This window comes from Gasterosteus aculeatus, chromosome 4, assembly GCF_964276395.1.
Source record: "Gasterosteus aculeatus chromosome 4, fGasAcu3.hap1.1, whole genome shotgun sequence".
Lineage (NCBI taxonomy): Eukaryota > Metazoa > Chordata > Actinopteri > Perciformes > Gasterosteidae > Gasterosteus > Gasterosteus aculeatus.
In genome coordinates, this window is record NC_135691.1 from 4,416,404 (window position 1) to 4,438,906 (window position 22,503).

A 22,503-nucleotide genomic window follows, 5' to 3' on the forward strand; every position below is an offset into this window, starting at 1 on the left:
CACACACACACACACATACACACACACACACACACACACACACACACACACACAGATGAACACACCCTAGAAGCACAGCGCTGGCTGAGGCCCAAAGGCCTGAGCCTACAGGCAGCATAGAGGAGGGGGTGGGGTGGGGGGCACAGCCCACAATCTGGGCAAATGGAAGGTGTTGTGTGTGTGTGTGTGTGCGTGTGTGTGTGTGTGTGTGTGAGAGACAGAGAGGAGGGACGGTGAGAGAAGTGGGTGGAGATGAGATCCTGAGGGAGTGCTGAGGTGTCCCGGCATTGTGGTTCAGAGCCTTTTGACGGCGCTGAAGTTAGTGGCAGTTGAAGAAAGCTGTTACGTCTGTGTGTGTGTGTGTGTGTGTGTGTGTGCGCGTTTCCCTCTTCTCTCTTTCTGCTCGCCGACTTTGCACCGGAGCACTATGGGATTACAGCGGTTGTCGGCGTCCTGTCGAAGGAATTCTAAAGTTCCTGAAGTGTGAGGATATTCCTGGAGGAGTGAGGTAAGTGATCCGAGAGGTCCACACACACTGTAGCAGACTACACTAACAACATTGTCTAGTATGAATATTGTATGAAAGTTTTCTAAGAACATATAGGTAGAAAAGTTCCTGCGCATCGGGCTTCTTCTGATCCTGGGATGCTTTGCGTATTCTTACCTTGAGCTCCAGCTGTTTCCAAAAGTCCATTGAGTCAATTTACTCTATTTCAGGGAGAGGAAGGAGCGTTCATGCCCCTCTCTCTCTCTGTTGGCTCACATTTGTGAAGGTTTTCAGGGTATTTGCTCAGCAGCAGCAGCATGTCAAAGCATGCGGCTGGGCTGCTTCGGTCAAACCCCCACCCCCCCCCCCCCCGCGAGAATGAACGATGTCTCTGTTTTCTTGTCCGACACACGTCTGACACGGACAGATGTTGGCTGTGATGGATGCGTGACGAGGTGACCTTCGCGGACCGGACCCCGCTCGTTTTCTCAGTCTGACACCGACTCTCTGTGACGGAAGACGGCTCACACGTGGTCGGTTTTTTAAACGGCGTGAAAGGAAAACCACCACCTCGTTTTCCCTAAACCCAGTTGACCCGGGAGCTGCCCGAGGGCATTGTGGGGTTTAATTTCAAGGCGTGTGGGCGGTTTGGAGCACCCCGGAGAAAATGCGTTAACACCGATCGCACAGTGTGGCCTTCTAGTTAGATAAGTTCATGCAGAAATATTACAGTCAAGCGTGTGTGTTTTTTAAGGAATGATCTACTGGCAAAAAGCGTAATGAGGACGGGCGGATGTCACTCTCGCGCCTCCTAAGCCGCCTGGTTTAGTGGAAGTAAAGAACAGAGGAAAGACTGGGACAGAGGGGTGATACAAGGGATGAATTAAGTTTAAGGCAGCCTAATCCCAACGCACACACACACACACACACACACACACTGATCCCCCCCCCCCCCCCTTTAAAGCCCTAGACACCTATCTACCCACTTCATCAACCAATCATCCCATGCAGTCGGGTTCAGACTATCAGGGTAAAAGGTGCCGGGGCATTTCTGACCCTCCCTGTAATTATGCTGTTTGCTCTTGAGGCCTGAGTGACCCTTTGGGTGTGGTGGGGGCAGGTGGGGGCAGGTGGGGGCAGTTTAACTTGAAAAGAACACCCCAGTTTCCTCTTCACAACCTCTCATTTCATGACCCAGCCCAGAAGGAAAGGCCCGGAAAAGAATACAGTATAAACGGGCTGGCGTGTGCGGACTCCATGTCGACGTCGCTTCAACAGGTTGGCGGCGGGGGGGGCGGGGCTTGTCAGAGAATCAGTTGTCGAGATCTGTCTAGTTCATTTCTATTGAAGTCAGTCTTAGATGAGTGAACAAATAAAGATATACTGTCACAGTGCACTCCCCCTCTTTCCACACTTACTTTAAATGTCCTTCACAGAACAGTTCTACAGATGCCGGGACAGTAAGAGTTGGTTGTTTACTGTGTTTACTCCGTTCGTCGCGGCGCTCTGCGGCCCTGACGGGGTCAAGTAGCTCCGGCCTGAGCAGCTGAGGGCTGTTAGACCACCAATATAACCACTCAGCTCCGGTCGAAGGCCTCCGTGCTGCGGGGTGGTGGGGGGGGGTTGAGAGAGGTCGGGTTGGAGGCCGCGCCCTCCAGCAACCCTCAGACCTCTCCGAGCCGGAGATTAGCGTCGTAACTGCACCCCCCACCCCCTCCTCCACACTGCGCCCCCTCAGGTCACCCGGGAGGTCTGATCTGAAGCCGGCGGCGGGCGAAGTACCCGCCGATGGGGTTTTGAGTGCATTAACTGACGCTTTCATGCTGCAAACCTCAGCGCCCGGATCCTATTAGTCTCCTTTTGAAGTAATGCGTAATCAAACTTTTATGACTCTGACCCATAAAACTCAAACCCGATGCTAACGGCGGAATAACATCCCTGAGTAATTACGCCAACGCGTGAACCAGGAGAGAAGAGCGGATGAACAAAGGTCAAGGGTCAGAGTCATTCGGCACCAGATACCTGCCATGCAGGGGAAAGTAATAAAGTGAGAGCAGAGCGCCGGGAGGCAGGTTCCATAAACCAGAATAAGTTGTACAAGGGATGGGTGACCTCTGACCTGATATCTAATAATTACCTGGAAGCGGGAAGACGTGAACGCGAGGTTGTTTTTATTTATTATTATTCTTGTTTGAACGTCAGCGCTGTCCTTCCTCACCAGCACGGTGATCTGGCAGAAGCTCAGTCGGACGATCGGAGGGCGTCGCGCTAAAGACTTTTTTTTGGTTTCGTAACTATTTTATAGGGGAGCGACTCCTGCGATGAACTCAAATCGGGATTTGTTTTGTGCCAGCACAAACCCCATTTAATGGACACATACGTTTTCTGGCACGAGCTCTTAAAATATTAAGAAGAAGGATTAGAAATCTTTGGGATTCAGGAGAGTTTCTCTACTTCAGTCAATGCTGGGAAGCCTCCACCATGAGCTGAGAGAGGCTAAAATAAGCTAAAGCTGAAGGAAGCTGCAGAGTCGGTGATGACTATCACGTAAAAAAAAACACCTCCCACACAGACACAAGGCCGAGCAGTTGCACAACGGTGCCAACTTGTGATACCTGTGTGATAGCGCAGATAGTTCAAACCGTCGCGTAACCGAGGCCCCATTGTTCGCCCGCTGTAAATCCACAGCGGAGGTTTCCCAGACTCCAGCAGAACAGAAAGGAATCCCGTCCTGAAAACCTTGAACGCAGAACGTAGTGTGCCGCAGCGGGTCGTCTGCCATCACTTGATGTGAAATAGACTTTAACCAAGCGGCGCGCTCAGGGTTACGCCAGATGTTTTACAGCTTGAATAACGTCCGGCCGTTTTACACAGAGCTGCGTAGGCGTCGTCCTGAACTGACGAACGTTTCTAATAGTTTGTTCTTAGATTGAAAACCTCATTTGTCTGCTACTTTTTCTGATTGTCGTTGCTCAGCACTTTGTCAGAACCTTCCCCAGAACCCAGAGAACCTTTAACGGGGCTCCGAACAATAAAGAGCGGCACGACGACTGAGAACAGGACCTTTACTCTGAAAGGTTGTGGTTCCCCTCTTTGAGTCTCAAAGGAGGAGCGAAACAAAACATCTGCACTTCATAGTCAACAAACTTGTTTTTTTTCCGTTGCTATATTTCCACGGCGAAACAAGAGCAAGCGTTTAATAGAGTGACAGCGAGTGAAGCCCATCCATCCATCACGGCCCAACAGCACAGACTCATTACGGAGTGAGATTGTATGGAGGCGCAGAAGATGGATGTAAAGGGGGAGTGTTATGGGTGTTATGGGGAGGAAATTGAACGCTGCAATTATGCAAATTATAGTCTGAAAGCAAGTCTGGTTGCGCGTGAAGGAAAACGTGCCACCAAACCGCCGGGACATGAAAGGTCCTGCAAGGACGATTGAAACACTCTCTGTTTATCGCTCAGTTATGAAGACATTTGATGCATCATGTTTACATGAGAAGTTATTAAATGACCATGTACACAGGATATGAGATAACTGATATTTAATGTAATGCTACAAACATGAACGTATCTTTGTGTGATACTTCTGTTGATCGTCTGTGTATGAATTAGTTAAAAACAACTTGTGATGACCTTGAAGGTTCATTCTCCATCTTTGAAATAGTAGTTTGAGAGGCTTATTTTTATAATTAATTAATTTTAAAAAGTAATTATAGAAAATGAAATACATCATTAATAATTAAATGACACCTGTTTCATATGCATAATAATACATAAATATATATATATATGATATAATAAAACATAATTTTCAGATTACAACTGTGTAAGAAAGTAGCATCATTGACAAATGTCCTTCAGTCGGCTTATAGCTCCACTATAAATCAATAATTCATATTTAATAGGCCGCTCTTGACTAAACGGAGCGGGTCAGTGGAGGTGAGCCGAGGTGGGCGGACGGGGCTCCCCTTCCCGTTAAGACGCGTAACCTTCAACGGCTAAAGAAAGGCGTCTTTCTTTGTACGTCGGGCCATCTGTTTTTTTAATGATTGCCTTGGAAACGCCCACGTCGGCCTGCTCCTTGAATATTACATTTCCACTGAGTCCCAGCAGCTCGCCTTTTCTTCCTTTTCTTCTGGAGATCGAGGGTGTAATCGCCTCACAAAAAACCCAGGAAGCAGGTAACTGGGATGAATGCAGTCGGAGAAGGAAGAGGAGGGGGGCAATAACCCTAACCCCAACCCAGAAAGAAAAACAAAACAGAATAAGCCCTTAATTCCCTTTAGAAGACCACTTTGTTAACCTTTTACCACCGTTTAGTTAAACAGCCTTTGTACAAACACCCTGAGATGAGGACTACCCGCTGTGTGCCGTCGGATCCGAACCGGCCCTGTGGTGACGAACGCGTCCCCGGTGGTTTACACAAAGCCAGATTGGCAGCTGCACGGATCCAAGCGATCGGACACGTTGCCACAGACGACTCACGGGAAGTGGGTGACTGCCTCCATGTTGAGTGAGGAGCGCAGGTAGTCATTAGCATGCAGGACTTGTGTGTCAGAAGGAACACGAAAAACACCTGCCATGATTTCCCTAATTTTAAATGTTGCTATCAGGAGGAAAAATTCATACGTAGGCTACAACATGAAATACGAGGCGAGTGGCCCTTTTGTTAAGTTATTAAAAACCTTTCTGTGATTAACGTTAGCAACATCGCGGCCTCCGTTGTAGCCTAGCAATGGCAGGAGGGGGCGGGGCTTAGCGACGGATCCATCGTCTCCGTTGGAGTCCATGATTAATGCATTGGGACAGGAAAGGTTTGTTGTGTCACTGAGTCAAACCGTGTTTCAGGTTATGACCATGTGTCTTATAAAAATGTCTTTCTGAGCTGGGTTTTTTGGAAATATTTCACAACCCCAAATCTGCTCTTGTGACATCTGATAATGAGCTGTAGTTTGGTACATAGAGAACCTTCCTTTGACCTCATGCTTCAGGTATAAATCCACCTTCGACGGGGAAGATAAAGAGACTTTAAATCATCATGAATAATGGCAGCGAACAAAAAGAAACATAGTTTAAGGTGAATAGGGTGAAATATTTAACTGTCATCATGAAATGTCCCAACTCCATTTATTGAGTCAGACAATGTTTTTCTTGAAAGGTCAAAAGGGTAAAAATGTAAACTTGCTTACTATATAAGGTATGGTTTGTTTTATAAATGTTATTTATTGATAGGGGGGGCGGGGTGCTTAACAGGTTAAGACATCATTTTTTTGTAATGTTATTGTAATGGAATAATCTAAAGATGCAAATAGATAAAGTAGTAAGTAAAAACACTTTCTTATGCCGTTTTACCCACAGTAAACCGCTCATTAACATTGATAACATCCTTCCGCTGCATCTCGCTCCGCTGCAAGCAACTGAGCAGCACTGATAGTGCCGAGAAACATAAGAAAAACAGACTTGTCTGACTGGTGATAAGAGCCGTGTGAAACAATGCCGGCTGACGGATGGCGGTGGTGGAGGTGGTGCGGATCCCTCTCGGTCTGTACAGGGAGCCATGGGGGCAATGGTGAAGCCTGGGAAGCTGGCGCTCGACAAGTGGCTGCAGGTCGCTACCTGGAACGTGCACACACACACACTGGGAGGGAGGCTTTTGTGGTATTTGTGTGTATGTGTGTGACCGAGGTGTTGCTTAACCTGCTTCTGCAGCAATGGCCTCAGAGTCCCGTGACCCTCAGACCCCGACCGTTCCACTAACTCAGCCTCCTTTTTTAACGGCAGTATTACACGAGAGAATGTATTTTTAAGTCCGATGAGACGAGTAATTCTGATTTGTGGGATTCATTAGATGTCCGACAGCGTTCGTTAGATACAAATGGAAGGAATCATATTTCTGCGTTGGAGTATTCCATCAGAGCTCCTCTGGTTGGTCGCACCACATGAAGCAAATGTTTACTTGTTTCTCCTTTTGAGTTCTGGAGTTTTCAAATGCTCCACATCTTCCCCTTCCAAGGTCATTTGTAGTTTTTTTTTCAATCAGACAAACGTTCCTAGATTTCAGCTGCAGAAAATGTGATACAATGAACACCCTCTGCCTTCATTGTCAGAAGCAAATAGTTCTTTTGGCAATGTCTGGAAACATATGAACAAATATATCTATAAGAAAATAAGTTTGCTCTGACTTTCTCTTTACGTGCCACTAGCGACACGCTGACGCTGAAGAAGTTTTATGATAAAACATTCTGCATTTAAAATCAAATCTCTTCAACATTCTGTGTCAAACCCCAATGCAACTTGTTTGAAACTGTGAGGTGATTCCTCCTCTCATTAGAGTCAACTGACCCCCTGAGAAGAACCTTGATCTCACTTCTAAACCGCTGCATTTGAATTCACAGAGGTTCGTTCTGTCCGTAGGGATAAGCGTTCAGGATCACTTTGTTCTATATCTTTGAGGTCAAGATCAAATTGAAGTCGGATGTAAAAGCTCCACTCAACCTAAATAAAAAGTCCTCTTATTATTTATTAATGCAGTGACGGCTGTAATCTATCAAGCAGGACTCCTAATACAATACAATTGAATGAGAAGGTGTGTCCAAACATGACTGGGACTGTGTATAATAAACAAAATGCCTTGAATATCTGTGAGCCTGACCACAGTGATCTGACTATCCGTCGCCAAGGGACCGATTGGAGATAAAACCCAACATACCTGTCACCCACCACTGGAACCCCCAGCGCCAATCTACCTGGAGTCACACACACACACACACACACACACACACACACACGTGCACGCGTGTCAGTCAACAAGCTTCCAACACGAGTTTTTTTTTGTGAACCCACATAAAACTCGAGATAATGCGGGTTTTATGTGGCTCCACAGCTTCACAACATGGAGCTGATGAATGTTTTCATGGGTGACTTTGGGGAATGTTGCTGATGGTTCTGTGCAGATTGAGTTTTTCCCCTGTCAGAGAGGCTGTGAAGGGTTCTGCCCTCGGGTTCTCCCTGCTGTCAGACCTTGTCGTGGAACTCGATCAGGCTTGGTGTTGTCCTGCGTCTCTCCCGGCTACGATCTATTTAATCTATTTCTTTGATCTATTTCTGAAATTTTTCTGAAGTTTTCTTCTATTTCTGTTTCTTGTGCACGTGTTCACTACAGAGTATAGAATCCACACGCAAAAGGCACGTGCACCGTGTAGCATGAGACAAATGGCTGCACGAATAAAATGCTTTTTAAACAAAAACTAATTTCAGATCTAATATCTATGTTTTTAATATTTTGACTGCTTGTGTTTTTTTTGCCATATCACATTTTCCTTCTTAATTAAGTTTAGTATAAGTTTAGCAAATCTACTTTTTAGGTGTGTTTCTCTTATAATGAAGTTGCTTCTTAAGGTGTCTCCCTAGATTTGTGAATGGTGTTGATAATGGAGCTAAAACTCTTAATTCTTCCCTCGTCCCTCATGTGTCCGACTTTGTGTCGACAAGCTGTACCTGCACACAGGTAAACAGTTAGTATGAATAACACTAATTAGAATGCAGATATGGTTAAAGGGAGTAAGATGAGATAATCTGCTCTCTGTTGTTTCTGCTCCGAAGGAAACGGAAAAAATGAGAATAAACCAGAAAAATACCGTTAAATAAAACTTTGCGAGGGCTTTTATCTAAAAAAAATATAGCACATCTAGTACCTAATAAACATCAAATAGATGTGCAAATGTGTCAGTCTCCACCCTTTCAGGAGTTATTTTATGCATGTTTGGAAAAACCCGTAAAAACAAACTTTAAAGAAACAACTTTGCATTTAATTAAATTCAGCGTTCTGTTAATGTTTTACAAGCGATGCAAGTATTTTACATCATCTGAGACGCTTCCACTTTATTTCAGTCAGTGGTCTAAAGTCCTCCGAGTCCTCCCTCGTAACGGAGATATTGAAATTCCACCAGTGTGGGATGTTGATCCTTTGTTTATTATGAAAGCAGCTGTTTGGTGGCTCAGAAATACAGAATTACATGCAGCCGTTTACACTCGGATCAGCTATGAACCACCCACCGTCATCTGCCCGACACTGAGTCATCAAACTCCCCAAATCCCTCCTCAGACCCCTGTGATCACAAAGGCTTAAGCAGTAATCATGACGACTACTTTTTGCCAATATTTAGCCCCCAAAGGAATAATTATGGCGACGGTTTTGAGCTGCCACCTGCTTGTAAGGGCCCAGAGAAAACTGCTGCTGAAACAGAGCGTTGTTTGACCTTTTTTTTTTTGTGTTGAGGCAAGTTGAGGCAGGAGCTGGATACCTCGCCACAGGCCTCCCCCCTGCTGCTGTGTCATTGTTAATTCATTTTGGAGCTTGGGGCAATGATGGGTTTCTGTTGAAGATATAGAGCACATACAATAATTAAGAGTGTATTACACATTCTACAGATTCAGTGATTAATTACCTTAGCAAAACTACTTTTATTTCCCAAATGTCTTCACATTATATTCACATTTTAATTATCTCATTATTTCTTCCCTTTCTCCAGGTCTAAGGATCTCCATGGAGGTATCAAAGATGCCGTCTCTGGGAAAAGTTCTCCTCGCTTTAGCATCGGTCCTCCTGCATGTGGCGAGAGGTCAGGGGAGCACAGTAAAAGGAAAAGACAGCTCGCCGCTGAGGTTCACGCATCATCTCTACAACTCCACCATCAATGAGAACTCGGCCCCGCGGACCTTCGTGGAGACTCCGGTAAAGATGGGTATCGAGGTGACGAAGCTCTTCTGGAAAATCAAATACGACATTGTCTCTGGGGACGACGACGAACTTTTCCAAACAGAGGCAGTGCAAGTTGGAGATTTCTGCTTCCTCAGGATCAAGACACGCAGCAGTATCTCGGCGCAACTAAACAGGGAAGTCCGAGACGCTTACACTCTAACCGTTGCTGCAGCTGAAAAGACTTTTGACTTCCAGGCGAAGACAAAGGTGTTTGTCCAAGTGCTTGATACCAACGACCTAAAGCCTCTTTTCTATCCTGCCTCGTACGTCAAGGCCATCAGAGAGGACACTCTAGTTAAGTCAAGTGTTGTGACAGTGAGCGCCACAGATGCCGACATTGGCAGCAACGCACAGTTTTATTACATGTTCACCAGCAGAACTCACCCTTTTGTCATTGACCCTTTCACGGGCACAATCGTCCTGGTCAAAAACCTCAACCACACACGCACAGAGAGGTACGACCTCACGGTTTTAGCTGAGGACCGGGCAAAGAAGATATCCGGCCTTCAAAAATTTGGTAATGTTGCAAAAGTTACAATAAACGTTAAAAAGACGGCCACTGGGTCTCCAGTTATCAAACCTATGCCAAGGGTATCCACCGATGGCAGAATAACTATCAATGTCCACGTGGAGGCAGGAGTTAAGCCTGTGGAATCCCTAAATATTGTTGGAGGAGATCCACAGAAGTGTTTTGAAATAATCCCTTTCGGTGTGCAGGGCACTGAATTCCAAGTCATCTCTACAAAGAGAATTATCTGGTCTCAGACTCCTTTTGGGTTGAATCTGTCTCTTCAGGCTAAAGACAGGAGCTCCCCGAGTTTACTCTCGGGAATTAAGCAAATCCACATTCCAGCCTATAATTACAGCCCTTTGGCGTTTCTAGAGGACACCTACATTGTCCCCCTGAGTGAGTTTTCACCCCCTAAAACTCACGTCGTTAAGGTTTCAGTCACCTCTGTACCTTACAATGTCACCTTCAGCATCAAAAGTAATCTGGACAGCACTAAATTCAAAATAGATCCCAAAACCGGAATTATCACAACAACGGAGAAATTTGAGTTTGAGAGAAAAGACCGATACGAGTTTGATGTAGTGGCCAATCATGGTGATGCGGAGACCCACATAGTGATTGAGATAACCGATGAAAACGACAACAGCCCACAGTTCGCACAAACCTCCTATCAGGCCACGCTGGACGAAAACACCCCCATTGGCAGCAGTGTCGTGAAAGTCTCGGCCACCGACAGGGACAAAGGAAAAAACGGCTTTGTGACGTTCGCTATTGCACACGCAGGGCGCATACCTTTTGTAATGGACCCGTTCACAGGCGTCATCTCTACCTCGGAGCACCTGGACTACGAGCTGATGAAGCGCAGGTACCACCTGAGAGTTTGGGCCTCAGACAGCGGCAGCCCCTTCAGTCAGGTCAGCGAATGCTCTGTGACGATTACCCTCAACAATGTCAACGATAACCTCCCTCTCTTTGAGAGGGTGGGCTGCAACACCACCGTACCTCAAGATTTACCCGTGGGTCACACGATCGCTGAGCTGTCAGCCATCGACATGGACGAGCTGCAGCAGTTGAGGTATGCCTTTGAGTCGGGAAATGAGCTCCAGGTATTTGCTATTGACTCCGTGTCGGGAGTCGTCACCCTTAAGCGGCCGATCCCCCTGCAAGAGGGAGCTTTCAATTTGAGAGTCGTGGCCACTGACGGCCAATATTTCTCGGATGCTTCGCTTGTTAGGGTAACCGTCACTAACAGAGGCGATGATGCAATGCTCCGCTGCCATGAAATGGGTGTTTTGAAACAGCTGACCGATAAACTGATTGAGTCAATTAAACCCATTTTATCCAATCAGGAGGAAGACACGTTCTCCGACATTCACATTACCAACCGGCATTCTCCCAGGTTTGACAACAACATTGCGGCCTCAATCGACCTGATTGAGGACCATCCACTGAATTCCACCGTAGTTCAGTTCAAGGCAACAGACGCGGACACCGGGTTCAGCGGTAAACTGGTGTACGCCATATCAAGTGGGAATGAGGAAGGCTGTTTCTCCATTGACATTTTCTCCGGTGACCTTCGATTGGTTTGCCCGTTAGATAGAGAGAATAAAGAGTTTTACATCCTGAATATCACTGTTTACGATTTGGGAACGCCGCAGATGTCCGTGTGGAAGTTTGTTGCCGTGAACGTCCTGGATGTCAACGACAATCCCCCCGCCTTCGATCAGCCCAGGTATGTGATACGTATTTCAGAAAACACAGAGGTGGACTCCACCGTTTTTACGGCATTGGCGATAGATCCCGACGTGGATACGAGCGGAGGCGTCCGGTACTCCCTGCTGACGTCTACCGACCTGTTCGGAATCGACGAAGTCACCGGTGAGGTGACTGTGACGGGCGGTTTGGATCGAGAATCCTCACCCAGGCACGACCTCAGGATAGAGGCCAGAGACCGAGCCAAACTCGGCCCTCAGTTGTTTTCCATGATCGACCTTGTGGTGGTTTTGCAAGATATTAACGACAACCCACCAAAGTTTGTACCCAAAGTTTACAAAATAAAGGTTCCAGAGGACTTACCTGTGGGTACCCTCCTTGTGTGGGTTGAGAGCGTTGACTTGGATCTTGGAAGCGGAGGACTAGTTACCTACAACCTCAAGAATACAGAAGGCGGGATCTTTCACCTCGACTCCTCCTCGGGTGCCCTGATCCTGGAGAGGGAGCTGGACTTTGAGAGGCGGCCAGTTTACAACCTGACGGTCCGCGCCGTCGACCACGGCCTCCCTCGGTCCCTCTCCTCCTCTTGCTTTGTGGAGATTCAGGTCCTGGATGTCAACGAGAACCTCCACAGACCCGTGTTCTCAGAGTTTGTGTATGAAGCAGGAGTGATGGAGGATGCAGCAGTGGGGACATCGGTGGTCATGCTTACAGCGTCAGACAAGGACATGGGCAGAGACGGAGTGGTCAGGTACCACATCAACGAAGGCTCAGGGCTTGGAGTGTTTGCCGTTGACGAGGAAACAGGTAAAAACACGTTTTACTTGTTTATAGGTTGTGATGTCAGTAATTAGGGTAAATGGGGAAATAAATATTTGACTCGATCCACACAAGGTTTAAAAGAAAAATAATCAAGTTTGAGCCCTCGTAAAAGATTTTGGGGAAACTGCCGGTTAACTGCCATAGTTTGCCTGTTATGTGGTGTCCTAGTTTGCTTTTTGAGCCACAGAGCAAATAAATACGGAAATAGAAGAATTAGATTGGTTGATATGTTGCTGATTGGTTCTTGCATTTTAAAAGTCTACAGGCAGCCTTAATTTGGCCTTTTGCAAGCGGAGATATCCAGACATTATTTTTCTCGTCCAAGACATAAAGCTGTAATTAAGCAGCTCAACATTCATGAATGTTTAAGAGTTTAGTTAATACTTGACAGTGGAAACAGCAGATGTCGAAATTACCATAAGTCCTTCAAGTAGATAGTTAACGCAGATATTTCCATGACAACAGGTCAAGATCTATCGATGAAGACCATGTGCTTTGACTGAAAGCACAAGGAGCTGTGCCTAATAGATCTTTTAATGTGGTTATTTAGACACCAGTTGTTTCCAAGATCAAGAATTTTGTACTATTCACCACAGTGACATGACCGCACAGCACTGAGTTGTAAAACATGCGCGATGCTAAAGTTTTATCTGGTTTTGGATCAGTGGCCTCTCACCAACTCCTTTAGGGTAAACAAATTCAAACTGCTTCTGAAAGAAACTATTTGGCCAGAAGTCGACTTCTTTTATACTCAGACCCATGGTACGCCATGACTACCCTAGCCTTCAGCTTATTGTTGTTGTGTTCAGTGTTTTGGCAACACTGGAGTGTAATGCTGTTGAGCCTTTGGGCACCAATCCAGAAAGAGAAAAATGCAACAACAAAAAAAATCGTCCACGTTAAGCAAGAAGAAAGTGACTGTGGTTTCCATTTCCTCCAGGACGTTTACAGTGATCAAATGAAAAATTGATTAAAAAAAGATAAGTGGCCAATCCCTGAGGCACAGCAGCGGTTTGAAACAAGTAAATACTGGCGTGCTCAGAGCAGTTAACCCTTGTTCTCCTGACCTGTTTCCCAGGTGTGATTCGTACAACAACGGCTTTGGACCGCGAGGCAGCGCCTCACTACTGGCTCTCTGTGTACGTCACCGATCTGGGGGCGCAGCCTCTGATCTCCTGGACTCACGTCTTCCTGGAGGTCCTGGACGTTAACGATAACGCTCCAGAGCTTTCCCAGCCGGTGTACTTCGCGTCCGTGAAGGAGAACGTGGACGCGGCCAGGTCCGTCCTCCAGGTGTTGGCCACAGACGTGGACACGTCCTCTGAGGGGAAGCTGTCCTTCCAGATGCCAGAATCTCAACGGACGTTTTTTGACGTGGATCCACAAACAGGTGATTACGAGTGAATGAGCAGAGCTGTTCTCCACTAAAAACACTTTTTATTTCCATTTATAATTCCTAACAGAAAACAGTAATACTTTTTACTGGTTTCAAGTGGAATTTGTAGACCGTAGACATTGACGTACCGTAGTCATGGTTACATCATCCATTGGTTCATTATTAGGCCTCGAATCGGGCGCTTCTGCTGTCACCATCTTGGAATATTGGCATGTTGGACAAATGCTGTGAGGTGGTATCGCACGTCTTGTGTATTTTCAATAAATTTCGCTAGATTCTTGAGTTGAACTTAATAGATTAGATTTTTACTAAAACGTGCTGTGCTAGGAAGTGTTGTCACTTTCTTTGTAAAGTGCATTACAGGTCAGTTGCTTCGGCCACTTTTTGTAAGTGTAGACATTTGAATATTTCGCACGGCCATTAAACATGTAATTGAAGATTTGGCTTGCAAGCAGACGTATATTGTTACACTGCATGTAGGATGCAATTGGATCAGCGGTAAAGTGTCTTCCTGCCATTTTATTCGCAGTTTAGAGAGAAATATAGGCAACTGGCTGATTGATTTACACTTTGACTCAAACGCCCTGTGCGAATATGAGACCTCTTGAGGACGTCTGTTCTCTCTCTCAATAATTGTTTCCACATACCTGTGCACGCCGGCGTGTCCCCACGGCAGATCTACAGACTGATGTAGGTGAATTGCTGTAAATCCTCCCAATGTGTTATTTCCCACCAGGGAAGGGGGTTGGCGAGGGAGAGGTGGTGGGGTGGGGGGGGGGGTTGCCTGATGTCTTAATGCACTGTTGCAAGTCCGAGCAGAGAATGCCAAGAAGAACCATGCAACTTGATAAAGAAAAACCCCTTCAGAGGCCACTCACAGACTTACTCATCTGTGGTCTGAAAGGATTTCTGAGGCAGGAAACTGAAAGAGTTCATCTCTGACAGTAGTAACTGAGTCATCTGCTCTGCTCTGCTCTGCTACTTTGGCGTTCAGGCAAGCTGGCGTGGCATTAGCGCCAACGCTACAAGCAGCAACAAGCCCTGTCTTCTTCATGTAATCTCTAGGTAGCTCTGGTGTTCGTCCACACCCCTGAGGCCAATATACCCAAGGATTACTGACACTGGGCGAGTTCTGCTTCACCGAGCGACGGTGAAACAAAGGCCGGGAGGACAGGAGGTGTTGAAACAGCCACATTGGAACAGGATTCTTTTTTCTTGTAAAGGCAGGTGTATTTGGTATTCACGGACTCGTGCATAAAAGCATAGGATGAAGAATGTGTTTGGTTGAAAAGGTGCCTTGTGTCAGTGCGTGTGTGAGCTTTTGACACTGAGGATGTGTTTGATGTTGAGTCCGTAGAATAGGGTATTTCAAACATAAATGGCCCAAATTCAAAGACGAAAACTTCTTTATTAACATGTTGGGTCCCCTGTGGCTTTAAAAAAATAGTTTCTCATGGAGAACAGTAAGAATGAAAAAAATTGCATCTTCGGTCAGCTCGCAGTAGTAAATTAATAAGCCAGCCGGCTAAGTAGTTTTGGCTTGTCAGCAAGCTGGTTTGTTAATTCCACCCCACTTTAATACTACACTGGTTACAGAAAAGGATCTGAACAAAGTTTGGCACTGTTTAGTTCATACGTCAGTTATACGACTCCTTTTTCTATTTCCCCTCCCTTCTATTTCTATTTCCTGAGTCCCCTGTGGTTTTCCCAATTTGGTGTGGTAGAACTTGACTGTCTGGCTTTACTGACTGCAAACCATTCCAACGACCTTCTGGGATGAAATGAAACCAGCCAGACCAAATCACGCCGGAGTCGAACCTCGCCGATTCTCTGACTGAACAGGAAAGAAACTCTGCACCCAGAATGCCGGAAAGCCTGAAACTGAAGTGAAGTTTGCTTTAGTGTCACATTAATGCCTTTGGTTTCAGAGCCACAATGTTAAAGGCCCATTTACGGCCATTTAAATTAAAAGGGGCCAGTTTAAATTAAAAGGGGTTGGCATGTGAGGTATAAAAGCCATTTCGAGGATACTTTGACATTCACACTCGTAATCTAACGTTGATCTTAAAGGCAGGAACAAATGGGATATGAGCGTTCATGGCTGCTGTAAATGAGATTGTGTTACTGTGCACAACTTAAACGTATCGTAGAAACCTGTTCTGTGTGTGACCTTCATGTTCAAAACCCACTATTTCTAATGCACCGGTTGACTGGTGTTGAAACGTCTCGTGCCTCGACAGGATGAACTGACTCATGGCCGTGCACAGGTCTCTGACTCGTACCCTCTCGAACGTGCACGTACTTACATGCTGCAGCCTCGTGTTTCTGATTATGCTTTGAACAAGTAGTTTATCGAGTTTCAGCACGGTAGGATGTGCGCTGAGCAATATAAAAAACACTAATTAAATCCAAAGCAATCTGCCTTAACTGAGCTCGTGGCTCCAAACAATTTGCTGAATGACTTTGACGACAGGCTGGTGCAGGGAACAAGCCGGTGCAAAATTACCGGGTTACGTAACATCCCTGCGGGGCTCATTGTGTGTTGCTAGCAAGGCCAGTGCAGGCAGGAATTTGCCCAATTAATTATTATCTTGCGACAGCAAATTGCTCAAAACTCTGCAAAGAATGTCATGTTATCCAAAAACTACTGAAGACCGGGAACATTTCGATATCCTGTAAACGGCTGTGAGCTAACGATGCGCTAACAGCGCTACGTGTGTAAACTGTGGCGTTTAGCCGAGGCAGAACCGAAGGGTGGGTGCTACGCTTCCGTGAGCTGACCAGTGGGGCGCGCTCACGCGCACTAACATGCACTAAAAGTGCTGACGGACTGGCTTTGTCAACGGACTCACAAAAACAGCGACGTGTGGATTAATGCGCCGCTGGATGTCGTCCCCAACAAATATGCTTTTTCCTTCCATTGTTTGTTTGATTAAAAACCACAGAATTTTATATTCATGAAAACCCAAAACGAGAGATGCTGGACTATCTCCGGCCTCTTTGCTTCATTTTGTCGTAGGTTTGGGATAACTGACAATATTCCCACTTCTTGGTCTTGGTAGATTAGATTTAAACGGTTGGCTTTGACACGTTCGACTGTCTCCGTTCCTGGTCGGAACGCCTCGTCTTTTTTAGTGGAATACGGAGATGCGAGGCAGCAGCTGTAGAAAAAAGCCAACGGCCGGTGAAATCCGAGAAGGGAAAGACAGGGAAATGCGGCTAAAAGCTCGGTGTTTGTGTTCACGTGGTCCTGGAGCGACTTCCCCATCGATTCCCACGTTGGCACTGATGACAAAAACACGCTTTCTAATGTGGGACCACCTGTTCCGACCACGTCCTCCCTGCAGGGCTCGTTTGCACCATCGTGAAATAAGGCCCGGACGACCCTCAGCAGGGGGGCAAAATTGTTTTTTGGTGGGAAAGGACACACACACACACACACACAAACGAACACACACACGCATCCTTTGCCAGTGTGTCTCTGCTGTCCTTCTTAAAGCTTCTCTCGGTTGAACCAGATTAGCTGATATGAGGTCAAAAGGCCGACTGGGTAATTCATTTAACAGCTTTTGAAAAAAATTTCACTGTTTTTTATGGAAGTGCATTCTTAAAAGTGACATTATCTAAATTAAAACATGGTAAATTAAAATAAGTAATTAAAACCCATCCTCTGGTCGTTTGTCAAAGACAAAACGCAAAGTTACTCTAATTGAAACCTTTTCCAACTAACATTAAAAAGTGGATCTGAGTGAACATGCCTTGTGGCATACATGATGGATAACCACACGCTATATTCCTCACACGTCTGCAGACACACAACACAGACTCACCAAACTCGTTCTATAGCTTCCACCTAAAATCACAGGTTGAGCAAAGGTTGCAAATGACTAGCGTCACACACTCTGGATTTCATTTGATTATTTGTGAGAGCGGGCTCTCTGATTGGCTGCTCATTTGCCCGGTAAGGGATTTAATGCAGTAATTCTCAAAGGTGAGGTAACCTGGTTATTTTATTTTTCTTTATATATTTATTTATCATATTTTATTTGTATTCTATTTTAAATAGCATAATAAACATACATAACGTTTAGTTTATTGACTGATAATAATAATAGATTTTGTTCATTGTTCAATATCTGATTGTGTTGTTCTTTGACCAAACTAATACTGGTAAATGTAAAGACTGACTGTAATAAAAGGTTATAAGCAAATTCTTTAATTTCTTGTTATTTAAGCTGAAAAGTGATTTAACAGATGAAAATAATGCGGGTAATTTAACATTGATTTCGTCAGATACATCTTTACAATGCCAGTTTGTTCTGTATTAATCTGTTATGTGTTTTCATTTGAGGTAGTTTTTTTTATAACAATTTAAAATGTGAAGTGCTGAGGGAGTTAAAATGTGCTTTTAATACTGTCACAATTATATCTGCTTGTAATCATTCATATTTGTTCATCTCTTTTATTGATGTTAAATTCTTCCTTGGCGTAAAAATATAAATTCTAATGTGTATAAAATGTCTTGGTTCAAAGTATAACTTTAGTTATAACTTGAGTTATAGTTATAAAATAACAAGTTTTATTGATGAAGCAAACAATGGTCCAAAGAGAGTGAAACAAACAGATGCACACATAATATAGCTTTCAGTTACAACAACAACAACAGCAGAAACAACATCCATAAAACAACATGTGTTTGCTGTGTGATACGCACACCTACAGCAACAACAACAGCAGCCTCCCACGCCTCCCGTTTGTTTAGCTGTAATTAGAACTCTCCCTTCCCAGGGACTCATACACATATCAATGATATTGATTCTTCTCTCTGTGTGTGCGTCTGTGTGTGTGTGTGTGTGTGTGTGTGTGCGTGCAGGTGTTATCAGCACTCTCTCCGCGTTGGATCGGGAGGATAAGTCGGAGCACATCATCGAGGTGAGTCTCTCTTTCAAACATGCTCCCTTCCCTTCGGGGGAGGGGGGGGATCCTGCAGACGAAAACAAGTCCGGCTGTTAGCCGCTAATCAATAACTGCGTTGAGGTGTGACACGTTGTAACGGCTGAAACATACACACCAGTTTGTGCTGAATGAGCCTTTTGCTCAACTCAAGCAGTCATGCAGGGAAATCTAAGGCAGCAAAGAAAACCGAGCAGCCAATTTGTGAACTCACAGTAGCAGAAGATTGACCAGAATGCACTGCGGCTGCAAGAAAAGTTTGGTGCAAAACTTTCTGAAATTGATAAGTGATGCTCTTTCATTCCTTTGATGGCTGTGCATAAATGTTTACACACGTTTCACAATTTAAAAACGAGACTTTATGTATTTTCTGAAAACAAAAGAAAATGAAGCCAGTGCAAAGAATATTACCGGTTAATTCTGGACCAGGGAAACCAACAAACCAAACAAAATGCTAATTCAAATGCTACTCATGACTTCATCAATCCTCTTGGCTGTCAGGTGATCGTGTCCGACAACGGATCCCCGTGCCTGCGCTCCAGCGCCACCGTGGTGATCCGAGTCCTCGACGCCAACGACAACCGACCCAAGTTCACCGACAAGCTCTTCCACGTCAAGCTGCCCGGGCTCCGCCGGGCGAGGGGCGGCCAGCGGGAGGTGTGCAGGATGGTCGCCCGCGACGACGACGAGGGCCCGAACGCCGACGTGACCTACGAGCTGCAGGACGACAAGGACGAGGCCTTCCGCATCGACCCGGTGACCGGCGAGGTGACGGCGCTCAGAGACTTCTGGCCCGGGAACTACAGCATCCTCACGGTGGGTGCACGAGGGGGGGGGGGGTTTATGGTGAGGAGGTCACCTGTGATCACCACTTCGCTCACATCGGCTCTGAATGCAGGCGAGAGGCCCGCCCTCGTCATCACCAGTGCATTGTCGGAACGCGGGTGGTTAATCAGCAGCTGGAGGGCCCTCTGTTCCTCACAGGCTGCTCCTCTTGATGTCGAGCAGCTCGACAGGAACCCAAAGAGGAGGCTTGTGTGATGTGGTTAAACACTCTAACAAAGAGCTAAACCAACAAGGTGTCACTGCCCCCCTTTACTTCAAGCCCCTCCCCCTTCTCGGTCTGAAGGACATCATCAGGATCTAGTGGAGGTTTAGCTCTTTGAAAATGTCTCTCAAATATGTAGATTTATTTGTAAAGGGCTCGTTTTCTTAAAACAGCTGCTCACTGTAAACTTCATCAAACAGGAGGATCCGAGAACCAGCTTATGCATCCGGAGCAGACGTTAAACTGACTATTGAAATATCAATGACCCTCATCAAAAAAATAAGACGTGAAGTAAACTCTTAGGACATCGGGGGGGTGTCCTCTGTGATGTCCTCTCGCCGTTTCTTATTTCATATTAGTCATCTTTTCACTAATTTAAATGCCCTCTTGGACTTCCAGGTTAAAGCCACAGACCAGGGCAGCCCGCCGCGCTCCTCCACGGCCCGACTGGACATCGAGTGGATCGCCCCCCCGCCGCCCTCCGCCGAGCCCATCGCGTTCGACGAGCCCCACTTCACCTTCGCCGTCATGGAAACGGAGCCCGTCACCCACATGGTGGGCATCATCATGACGGAGACGCACCGGCAGAGGTGGTTCGATATCATAGGTGAGGTGGAGCGAGTGAACACACACACACGAGCACAATAAGCTAATAAATTATATCATTCACTATATTGCAAAGAAAACCACTGACATAAAAGTGCAGTCAGGTTTCCTATTAATAACCGTTGAGAGGCTCCATTAATATAAATGTGACATTTCGACCCCTTTGAGCACACCTTCCTTACGGGGGTTACGGGGAAAAGTCTGCAGGCGTAAAAAGTAAAGGTCCAAAAGGAGTTAAATTTACATTTACACTGGTTCAGTCATCAAGCATTTATCTTTCGCTTGTTGATGCTGTTCTGATTATTTTACTTGGATAAATAAAACATCCACAGAAGCTCGTGAGCTGAATAGAGAGCAAGAAGGAGGAGGAGAGGGAAGAAAAGGTCTCGTGTCAGCGGGTCTTTTTTTCCTCTATGGCGTTTCACCTCTCATCACCTGCCAGATCCCCAAAGGAGGGACGAGCTGGTTCTTCCTCCTCCTCCTCCTCCTCCTCCTCCTCCTCGTCTCAGACACGGACCCCTCGGAGAAGGACTGTCACATCGTGACAATATGTTGGGCTGAAGCGGAAATCATCCCCCCAGGATGCCGGACATGCCGGTGCCTCGTTGCTTTGTAAAGAACAAAGTTTCTCCTGCTCACTTTGCTGTGCCAAGTTCCATCGATGGAAAGAACCGAATTTACTATATATTGATTTTTCTATGCCGACCAACGTACTTTTAAAAAAGTGCTGAGAGGTATTCAGAGAAAACCATCTGCCACCGACAACTATTCACAGCAAAAAAATCATGCAAAAAAGAAAATGTCTTTTAATCGGTCAAGTGAACGTGTTCAGATCCGTTGATGCTTTATTCATACATTTATATCATACTTTTTTCTCTTTGTTTCGGGGTGTTTGTAGGGAAGGTCACCTAAATTAAGACAGATTAAGAGGCGGTTCGGCTACAAGAGAAAAGTGCAAAGCCATTCTGCCAAAAAGCCAGGATAAATGGGTCAATGTTGACCTTCAGCTACTCGTGTAAGGTCCAATGTGACAAATGCCAATGGAGGATGGGGGGGTCAAGTATGGCCGGCCAGAGGCCTCTCTGCTTGTCTTGTTGATGAAGATGAATGGATTGATAAAGAATGTGATGGAGGATCCTTTTTTTTAATCTCCCAGTGCCGTGAGTAAAACCTATTTTTGGCGTGGCGTGACCGAGACAGAGTGGGACCTCCAACCGGGGTGTTTATCTCCCTGGAAATGATCAGTAAAGAGGAAAAATAGTCACTCACAGTACATCTTCCATCTTGTGCTGAGATGACGGATGGCGTCGAGCATTGTTGCGTCCGATTCAATCTTCTTTTTGTCAAAGACCTTGGTGGGTTCTGGTGTCAATCCAGACATTTTCAGCTTGTTCATTACGCCGGAACGACTGATAATTGGGTCGTCCAGAGGTCGGTTTCTGTTTGAGAAACCTCTTCACATAAATGCATCATTTAGATTGAAGTCACACAAACATGAAGAGGTTTTAAAGCGTGTGGTCGGTCCTTCGCTCGTTGCACATCGTAATAAACACCATCTGGTCGGAGCGGGCATGAGGTCCACCCGTCACACGTAGATACAGGCAACCTGCTGAGGGAAGGGATGAAGTCATGAGGGCGCAGGAAGCAAGGAGGAGAGGGAAAAAGAGAAGGAAAAGAGGATGCAAGCGGTGAAAAGAGGTAGAAACAAGCTCGTTGGCTCACAATGAATGGCATCGTCCGGCGAGCTGCATCGTTCCCGCCAAAAGTCCAAATCGGACCTGCAGAGGTCCCATGTGACAGCCGGACACCGGGGACGAAATAAACCGTCTCCCTCGCTCTCTCTCCCTCAGGTGGCGATGAAGAAAAGGACTTTGACATCCAGAGGAACACGGGGATCATCTCCATCGCCCGCCGACTCGACGCCGCTCGGCGCTCCAACTACAACGTGACGGTGCGGGTCACCGATGGCAACCACAGCGCCACCACACAGGTGAGGAACGTAAAAACACGCATTTGTAAAAAGTAGAAAAGGTAAGACGGAAGGGAAGAATGGTCTTATTTTCCTTTTATTGTAGGAATAAAACCTGTAGACAAGTAGAAAATAAACAAAATTCAAGGAAATCGTATATTTTTTCAGATCTACATATCTACCTCTAAGTCTTTTTGTCGTTTTTATTCTTGTGTTTAGAAAAGTAAACGACGGA

At 45.9% G+C, this 22,503-nt stretch overlaps 1 protein-coding gene across 2 annotated transcripts in view; it reads left to right on the top strand.

The window, feature by feature from the left end:
* Positions 1-286: 286 nt before the first annotated feature.
* The window catches only part of fat2 (FAT atypical cadherin 2), a 53,434-nt gene continuing 31,217 nt past the window's right edge, over positions 287-22,503 (top strand). For both annotated transcript variants that reach the window (XM_040175315.2, XM_078101970.1), the window contains exons 1-7: positions 287-508; positions 9,021-12,281; positions 13,375-13,686; positions 18,566-18,624; positions 19,147-19,461; positions 20,093-20,300; positions 22,150-22,289. In XM_040175315.2, the coding sequence (XP_040031249.2) occupies positions 9,035-12,281; positions 13,375-13,686; positions 18,566-18,624; positions 19,147-19,461; positions 20,093-20,300; positions 22,150-22,289 (4,281 nt within the window). In that variant the 5' untranslated portion in view covers positions 287-508; positions 9,021-9,034. The remainder of the gene's footprint in view (positions 509-9,020; positions 12,282-13,374; positions 13,687-18,565; positions 18,625-19,146; positions 19,462-20,092; positions 20,301-22,149; positions 22,290-22,503) is intronic.